The sequence below is a fragment of the Vipera ursinii genome (genome assembly GCF_947247035.1).
Source record: "Vipera ursinii genome assembly, chromosome: 7".
In the NCBI taxonomy this organism is placed as follows: domain Eukaryota; kingdom Metazoa; phylum Chordata; class Lepidosauria; order Squamata; family Viperidae; genus Vipera; species Vipera ursinii.
In genome coordinates, this window is record NC_139521.1 from 28,263,598 (window position 1) to 28,273,385 (window position 9,788).

The 9,788-nt window shown below is 45.1% G+C and overlaps 1 protein-coding gene across 1 annotated transcript in view; it reads right to left on the minus strand.

Moving 5' to 3' along the window:
- ASB5 (ankyrin repeat and SOCS box containing 5) overlaps positions 1-9,735 on the minus strand; it is a gene marked incomplete at its 3' end in the record, with an annotated part of 63,265 nt that extends 53,530 nt beyond the window's left edge. Inside the window, exons 1-3 of the mRNA XM_083368072.1 lie at positions 8,834-9,735; positions 6,097-6,239; positions 4,190-4,481 (exon numbers count right to left, since the gene is read on the minus strand). Coding sequence (XP_083224198.1) covers positions 4,190-4,385 — 196 coding nt within the window. The 5' untranslated portion in view covers positions 4,386-4,481; positions 6,097-6,239; positions 8,834-9,735. The remainder of the gene's footprint in view (positions 1-4,189; positions 4,482-6,096; positions 6,240-8,833) is intronic.
- Positions 9,736-9,788: the final 53 nt, after the last annotated feature.

The window sequence follows — 9,788 nt, forward strand, 5'->3', positions numbered from 1 at the left end:
TTTAATCTACATCTCTAACATGACGGAACACATCCAACTGGTAAGACAGGTGCTAGAAAAACTACTGGCGGCACACTTGTATGTGGAGCTGTCCAAGTGCGAGTTCCATCAAACCCAGTTGGACTATTTAGGGTATTGGATCTCAAGGGACAGGGTGGATATGGCTCCTGCGAAAGTCAGGGCTGTGTTGGAGTGGCAGGCACCACGGACCTGTCATCAGCTGCAGAGCTTCCTGGGATTCACAAACTTCTGCCGGCAGTTCAACTCCTCGTTTGCTAAGGTGGCCCTACCCCTAATGGACCTGCTCCGCATGAGACATACAGTGGGCAAGCCACACCTGGTGAACCACTGATGTAGACTCTGGCTTGCCAGAGGGCCTTTGAGGACCTGAAGGCCCTTTTCGCAAGGGAGCCGGTCTTACTACATCCCAATCCTGACCTGCCATTCATTGTACAAGCTGATGCCACCAACATCGCAGTTGGGGCGGTTCTGCTCCAGAAGAATGGGCAAGGGACGCTACAGCCTTGTGCTTAAACCTCCCATAAGTTAACGGACACAGAACAGGCATGGGTGATATGGGAGAAAGAGGCGTTCACAGTACGGTGGGCATTGTCGACTTGGCGACATTTTTTGGAGGGAGCCAAAGAGCCGTTCGAGGTGCGGATGGACCATAAAAACCTTAAGGTCTTGCAGACACTGTGGCCTCTGTCCCCGAAACATGTACGACGGGCACAGTACTTCCAAAGATTCCGCTTCCAGTTGAAATATGTGCCAGGGGGTAAAAACTTCCTAGCAGACGCACTGTCACGTATGCCCCAGTATAATAGCAGGAGGGGAGGTGTGGTACAGGCCATTATGCCTCCTTTCAGGCAGTCAGCTGCTCAGGTGGTTGCACGTAAATTGGCAGGTTACCTGGTCCAGGAGCTACAAAGAGCGAACCAAGACAATCCCTGGCTGCTGGAAGATCAGGCCCTGCTGACTAAGAGGGAGGGGTTGGCTTGGAAGGGTGACAAGCTCTACATCTCACAGGCAGTAAGGCCTAGGGTACTCCAGAGGTGCCATGACATGAAACAGGCTGGTCACTTTGGGTTTCTCAAAACCCTACACCTGGTGAGACATCAATTCTGTTGGCCATGGATGGATGAAGGCGGTCATAGAAGCATATGTACGGGGGCTGCCGTGTGTGCCACAAAGCCCCGTATGGGGAGGCCGCCAGGGTTATTGCAAAAAGTGGTGGAAGTGACCCGGTCATGGGAGGATATAGCCATGGACTTCATCGTGGAGCTACCGGAGAGCCATGGTTGTATAGTTATCTGGACAGTAATTGACCTCTTTTCTAAGCAGGCCCATTTCATTCTGTGCAAGGGGTTGTAGTCCGCCCGTAAGCTGGCCAAACTATCACACAAGTGTACTATCACCACCTGCATGGGGTGCCCCGACGGATCATTTCGGATTGGGGGGAGTGCAGTTCATGGCTTATTTTTGGCATTTGTCCATTCCATCTAATCGTCCCAAGGAATCAGCTCGGCTTTTCATCCCACTACCAATGGGGCAGCCAAACGGGCCAACACAATGGTGGAATGGTATATGCGGTGCTACATCTCTTACCAACAGACTGAGTTGACCTGTTACCATTTGCCAAAGTGGCATATAATAACGCGGTGCATAGCAGCACCAGATTCACCCCTTTCCAGGTGGTACATGGGATGGACTTTGTCCCAATTCCCGAGTGTTCGCAGGGGGACCCCTCCCCGTCAACCCCAGGAAAGGATAACTCATATTGGGGGGGGGAGTTGGGAAAACGTGAAGAAAGCATTACTGAAAGCAGAGGAGACCTCAAAGGTGCAGGAAGACAAGAAAAGGACGTCCCAAAAGCCTTTCCAGATGGGGGATATGGTGTACCTGTCCACTAAGTATCTACGCCTGAAATTACCATGCAAAAAGCTAGGGCCAAAATTCATTGGCCCATTCCGGATTACACAGGTTATAAACTCAGTCGTCGTGTGGTTACAGCTACCCCAGCTTCTGGGAAAGGTACACCTCATCTTCTATTGCAGCCTACTGAAGCCAGTGGAGGGGCCCTTGTTTAGGTCCATAAAACTGACACCGGGCCGTCACAGGGGACCATTATGAGATTCAAGAGGTGTTAAGACTCCTGTATCTGACACGGTCGGTTGCAGTACCTGGTACAGTGGAAGTGTACCCTGTCACAGAGGCATCCTGGGTGGGGGAAGTGGATATCCAAGCCCCCCCAGTTGTTTTGGATCTTCCACAAACGGTGCACCAGTAAGCCAGGAGGGGGGTTACCGGAACCATCCACCACAGCATGTGATTAGTCATACGTTTCTCCTTGCCTTCCAGGCGGAGCCCTGGTAGAGGGGGCTGCCTGTCAAGCCCCGTGGGCTCAACATTGAAGGGAGGGGGGAGATGAAGAGGCCTGGAAGGAGGACCTTACCTGTTTGCCGCTGAACAGCTGAGTGGTGCCATGGCCGGTCCACCGGACAGCTGTTCAGCGCAAGGAAGGCATCAGGGACTTGATAGCATGCCGCACGCCTAACAAGCAGCTGATCAACATTGGGACGTCACTGGGAGGCCAGGCGCTGGCAGCTTGTTCCGAATGGCAGAACAGAGCAGTGAGCCGGAGGCCTGTTCTCATCACGTGAGCCCCCAGATGCTGGTTAGGTGGGTGGGGGGTGGAGCCAGGTGGGAAAAGCATGTAAGGCACTGGGAGGGGATTGCTCCCAGCGCTAACTTTGTTTGCAGTTGTGTGATTAAACACATGCCAGACAGTTTCTTTTCTGAAGCCGTCCTCCTGTGAATTTTTACAACTTGTTTTCTGTTCTGGAACCAGGGGTTGGCAAGGACTCTGACAATAGGATTCATTCCCTAATAATATATTACTAATGGGAGACACAAAGTTTCAGAGGAACCATGAGTTGAATCTGGAATATGTGTGAGAAAATTTCTCCTCGAATATATATTACTTTTAGGAATCTTTTCATTCCCTAATAATATATTACTAATGGGAGACACAAAGTTTCAAAGCAACCATGAGTTGAATCTGGGATATGTATGAGAAAATTTCTCCTCAAATTGATATTGCTTTTAGGAATCTTTTCATAAAGCTTAAACATTCATAAATTCAATACATTCATTATATAATGTTACTGTATTAGAATTGATCATTTTTAATTTCCTGTTTTGGGGCACTGCCATGAATTGAAATGAGAAAGATGTTTTCCAGTGCCTATGCAATGCTTGTTCTTGAAGACAAACATATGGAGTAGGTCATTGTCACACAAATATTAAATATCCTATTTTTATACTCCTAGTACATATAAATTATCCTATTTGTATATTTATGGTTTGGATTGCTGAGTTGTTTTTTTATAAATTATAATCTTGCTACTTTAATCATTATGCTATATATTTGCCAAATCTTTTTTGAATAATATTGTAATATACATTTAAAACATTATTTCTGTTGTTTTTAAATCATAAGATAATTTTAACACAACAGACAAAAGTAGGTGTATATTTCCATTAATTTACATAGTAAGCTTGACTCCTCATTTCAAAGACTCATGCAGGTAGTTTATCTGGCAGTAATAAGAAAGCCTTGGCATTTTTTCAAGATGTATAGTCTACAATTCAGCCTATAGCCTTGAGATTTCCTAGTAGTCTCCCATCCAAGTACCTACATGCAATTATGGGAGAAGAGACTGTCAAAAATGTACCTATAATACTAATATAAAACTATATGGTTATTTATTGGAATGAAATAATTGGCTACTTTAAATTCAGCACTTACTAATAATTCTGAAACATTACAGTATTGCTATACAGAAATCAAACTTGAGCTGGATATTAACTGAAAAAAGGATTAATGATATTTTGGAAATTTTATGAATGCCAATTGTTACAGAAAATTAATACATTTTTACAATACAAAAAATAGAAATATTAGATTTCATCAGTTTTATTTTAACTTCTTTCCTATTAAATAGTCTGCAATACATGACAGGAGCAGGACATTGCATGAAGACAATTGATACTTCTGAGTGTAAAAACAAGTGTACGAATGCAGATAACAAAAATCAACATGGATAGTATGGAGAAAAAAATGCTTATCAAGGTATTTTTATAAACCTGGCAAAACAGTAACAACAAATAATAGAAAGAAGCATACCTTGTCCTTGAGGAATTCCATAAAACTCAGCAGCTATTCTTGCTGCCTCTTTACGATTCCCCTTTACAATATAGAAATGACTGAGTATTGCAAGGCTAATTTTTACAAAAAGTTTAAAGCAGAAAAGCGAAAGTATTGTAAAGTAGACATTGGATAATTGTTGGGCAAAAGGCCGATTTTCCTCCACAACAGTCATTGCTGCACAAGAGTCTTTGTCAGTTTAGAAACAGCTCTGAAAAATGTTGCTAAGATCATATGGCTCCAGCCAGACACTCCTAGGGAACAGCTGGTCCTGAGGAAAGAAAATATCAGCTGGTCATGATGTGTGCAGCTCAAAATATGAGGATTATTTATACTGTAAATAGCACTGAGTTCACTAGCACTCCCACTAGGTTGATGGTACTTATCTGAAGAATACATACAGCTTCAATAAGTCAATTATAAAGTGCCAGTTTAAAAGGATCGATTAGTGCAAGTACATCAGGTTTTGTGCTGTTGAAGAAAAGATCTCCAATGGTATTATTATTTACATTATATTAGATAACATCAGAAGAAAGAGCACCCAAAATGTACCTTTCTCATAGATCAGCTATACCCAGTTGAATAGCAAAAAGCATATTAAAATGCCCATTATGTGCTGTCACTGTATTGATGTTTTTTATCTTTGGCCAAGACAAGAATGTTCTCAATTAGATTAACTCATACAGATACAAGTACACCGACTCTGATGCAGGATTGTCTATTCTTATATTGCTGTGTATAGTCATGGTTTTTCTCCATTGTCTTAATTTAACGCACCAGAATTTTGGACAGGATTCCTTAATATCCCCAAAAGATGGTATGGCTATTGATGCTAAATGGATCTTTTTGGCTGAATTCTACTGCTTATTTTATTATAACTTTTCTAACATATATGGAACTCTTCAAAATGAAATTTTCCTTGCAACTTAAGCTGCTGAACTTTAACAAAAGTTAAAGAGCACAGTAAAATATTAGGGAAAAATTAAATAAAAGAAGACCAAAGTAATGACAAAAGGTGTGGTTACCAGCCTAAGAACTAACAACAAATCTATTGTGGTGGATATCTTCTGCCTTTGGGATTTACTATCAACATATCATGAATAGCCAAGAAAACAAATTAATGAATCATAGAATAAATCAATCCAAATGCTTAGCTACTTTTTTTTAAAGCACAACACCAATTTTATTTTGGACTTTTCTGCAAATTTCAGGGTGGGAAAGAAGCAGCTGAAACATGGAAAATAAGTTAAGGACAACAAAAGCAAAATTGTCTCAAGCTAAGACTGTAGTGCATGGGTCAGCAACCCACGGCTCTGGAGCCGCATGCGGCTCTTTTAGCCGTCTCCTGCAGCTCCCAGTCCTCCGCCATATGCAGTCCCCCCCCCAAAAAAAGTTCAACCAATCAATTCAAACTGCTCACACAAAAAAATCTCGCCAATTGATTGAACTTCTTTGATTTGTGGGACTGCACACAAACATCTTTTCTTCTTCAGACTGCACGTGGCAGCAGAAGAAGAGATGGAGGACTGCTGGAAAGAAGGTGTGTGGGTCGGTCAGATGGGGTGTGGGCAGGGGACACGGAGGCTGATGGAACACGCGCGTAAGGGACAGGTGCCGCTCGGGGCCGGAGGGGAGGCTGGGCAGATTTCCCCTGTCTTCCCAGGGAAACGGAGCCATGGTGCTCTTCAGCAGGCACAAGCAACTCTCTTCCTCCTCCTCCCCTTGGAAGAGCTGCACGGCTCAGGAGCCTCCCCCAATGGCCCCCCCCATGAGGGAAGAGATGCAGCAACCGGATTGACGGCACCTCCTCCTCCAAAGGTGCACCTCCCGGCTCCGAGGGACGGAGGCAAGCCGAGAAACCAAGCTCCGCTTTGCCTGATGCTTACTTTTGCTTTCCAAAGCGGCCTTGGCGTCACCTAACCGGCATGCTTGCTCGCAAGAAGCTCAACCTGGATCAGCTGGTGGGTAGGTTGTGCATCCTCCTGGCCTGGCTGCTCTCCTCACTCCCGCTCTTCTCCGGCCCAACCCGCTGCTCCCCCAAATAAATAGAAAAGGCCGATTTCACAGGTTGTCCAGCTAAAAGGGAGGAAAGAAGCTGGGCTGGAACACCCTGGAAAGGCGAGCAGGCAGCACTTCTGCACAGGCTGGTTGGGCTTTCGGCAGGTTTTGCCTGCAATTAAAGCAGGGCGAGTTTTTTGGCTTAGGGGAGGCTGGGGGAGGGGGAGCTGCTTGTGGGGGCACATGTCTGCTCACATAAGTGCAAATGTGTTTCTTTTGCATGGAAGCTGATTTGCTGAAGGTTATATCTGCCTTCTTTCTTTCCTTTTCTTCCACGTTCTTCCGCGCCCTCCACGTTCTTCACCTCTCTGCTTTGTTCCGCCTCTGGGGATGGAGGGAGAAAGATGCATTCTCCATCCGGCTCTTCCTTCCCCTTCTCTGGGTTGGGCTGCAATCTCGCCCACTGCTTCTCCACCTCCTCCTTCCTCCTCTCCCCCTTGCAGAAAAAAAGAAGGCAGGCGGTGGGGCAGAGGGTTTCCCTTCCTTGCCCAATTCCAGTGTTTGCAAGAGAGGCAGAAGTGATCACCCTTTTGCAAGCAGAAAATCTTGCGGGTCTCCTCGTGAGGAAGGAAACCCCAGATACGGGCAAGCCAGGGAAAGTGCGTGTGTGTGTGGGGGGGGGAAATCCCTGGCTGCAATTCCCATGCAAGATCTCCTGCTTGCAAAAGGGCGATCACTTCTGCCTCTCTTGCAAACACTGGAATTGGGCAAGGAAGGGAAACCCCCTGCCCCACCACCTGCCTTCTCCTTTTTTTCTGCAAGGGGGGGAGGAGGAGGGAGGAGGAAGGAGGAGACGGAGAAGCAGCGGGCAAAATTGCAGCCCAGCCCAGAAAAGGGGAAGAGCCAGTTGGAGAATGCATCTTTCTCCCTCCACCCCCAGAGGGAGAAGTCCCCCTTGCCTGCCCACACAAAGCTGCCAGCCACACAACACGCACGACCACAGCGAGTCAAGCAACTGTTTTCTTTCTCTTTATTTTTTCCTTCCTTCCTTCCCATATTCTTCCTGCCTTCCTTTCTTGTCTTCCTTCCTTCCCTCCTTTCTCTCTCTCTCTCTCTCTCTCAATAAGCAAACAATCAGGGCTCTGACTGGCTGCTCCGCACTTCCTCCTCCTCCTCCCCCCCAAATAAACTGCATGCAAAAATCCCGCAAAACCCCCCAAATCCCGCAGCAGGCTGAGTTAGGCAAGCCCGAGCAGCAGCCTCAGAAGATTTGCCGCAGCAGCTCCTTCTCCCCGTCGGCCTCCTCCTCCGATCCCTCGGAGCAGTTTTTTCTGAGGAGAGGAGAGGAGAAGCCAGAACGGTGGAGCCGTCCATACCAGAGCTGGACAGGGGGCAGGGCCGGTGTATGTTTTGCCTTAGGTAGGCTCCACTCTTTAATCAAGCCCTGTTCTGCGCATGCACACGTGCATTTTGCGGCTCCCAGGGGTTTTTTTGTGAGGGAATCGGTTCCAACTGTCTCTTTCACCGATTCAGGTTGCCGACCCCTGCTGTAGTGGAAAGCAGGACAATTAATATTCACCAGAATGAAGAAGAAATTGCTCCAAGAAGAAAACTAACTGAAACACCAGAGAGAATTACCCTTTTCTTCTGAAACTCTATGGATATGTTTTCTCTAAAAATATTCTAATGTTCATCCCTCTCAACAAACTTTGGAAAAATCTTCTTGAAAGATTGGACCTAATTACTCCTACCAGATACAGAAAAGCCACTATTCACTGTGTTCTTGGCCACTCTGCTGCTGGCCAAGGACGAACGCTTTTTTTCTTGCAGAAGTACATCACAAACATAATTTGTTGCAGAATCACACAGAGATAATGTTGTGACTATAGTCCTAAGAATGTACAACTCAGCTGTCATCAATATCCTATGTCTATTGTTCCACTCAGTTTCCATCTGTTACTGGCTGAGTAGCAAGGAAATTGTTCGCTGGTGTATCATGCCACATGGAATTTTGTGAGAGCTCTTTCTTTCCCCCCTAGCATTAGGTTTTTCTCTATATTTGAAAAATGTTGGAATATTTTCCTTTCTAGTGGACCTCAGTTCTGCTTCCTGCTCTGTATTCTGGCCTACCAGCTATTATCAGTGTACATCTGTAATTATGTTTGTTGTGTGCTCTGGCTTTGTCTTCTTAGAAAAGACAATTCCTTTGAGATATTATTGAAGCAGGTTTTCCTGTAGCTTGGTGGATATGTAATCATAGCCAGATCAAAACAAATTACTGCTTTAATATATAAATAAGAAGGCACAAGTACTGTGTCTTTCCTGGCAAAACTTTAGGTATGTTAAAACAATCTATTCGAGTTGCAATCTCCAGAGCAACAGATGACAACTAACCATTTTCTGCATTTCTTTGCTGCCATCTGGTGTTTATTTGGAGTCGTTCCGCTAAAATGTTTACTCTATATTAACTCACCACTGCAGCATTTTCCAGATTTTCTCAGTAACTCCTGACGGCATATGAAAGATTGAAAAAAATTAGAGTTAAGCATAAAATCTACTTAATTGATCCTTTATATTTGTGAGTCCCCCCCCCCCAAATCTTACTTCTCATAGACTAACACTTACTTTGGCAAGCAGAAAGGTAGCACCATCAGTTCCTGGAGAACTATTTGCGTCCATACTCGATTTCCAGTTATTTTTGATACCATGAGCATTACAGTATTAATGCATTACAGTACTGTATTGAAAAATATATTTTGAAAAGGAATATAGTGTTTCATTATTTAGTAAGCTTGGAACCAAACTCTCCAAACCTAACTGAAGTCAGATTTCTTTTTTAAAACGCCTTTTATTGTGCTAAGAAATATAAGTAACAGCGTCCACTGCCGAAAACTTGCCATTTAAATGTCTACTTTGTTAACTGGATTGCTGCAGCAGAGAACATGGCGGGGTGAGGGTTGGAGAGACTCAACCAGAACTTTACAATAAGCTGTTTCAGGTTGAGGCATGCAATTCTGAGTATTCTCCTCCCCGTATTTCCAATGAGCTGCACCCAGTGTCTTTCGAGTAGCATCCCGCAAATAAATAAAAGCAAGGCATTTAAGAGCTTGTTATGCCGCAAGGGGATGAACTTTCCATTGCGATGCTGCACCCGGCATCACGTTTCCGAAGGAGAGGCAATTCACAGGCTATCCAGGCGGTGTAGATAAACTTGCGTAATTCCATCTGCTCCAATCAGCGCCTTCCAAATGAATTTGGCTAAAAATAGTCTGCAGTTAGAGTTCGGCCTAGGATGACTTAATGCGTTTTCTTAACAATCATTCCAAAATTATTTGACACTGCTTTCCCCCCACCGCCGGTACAGGCTTGGGGAATGCTGTTAAGTACTCAACCTTCGTACATTCGGGTAGCAGCGTAGCAAACAATCTCAAAGATAACCTTTGGGCTGTATCAAGGTCAAATACAATACTTCCCGATCTGACAAAACCTTCCTTCCTCCATTCGGCATCCGCGCAGGTCGCTTAACCAAGCTCAAAAGCAGTATTTCGCCGCAGGCAGACTTCCTGTCACTCTAATTTTT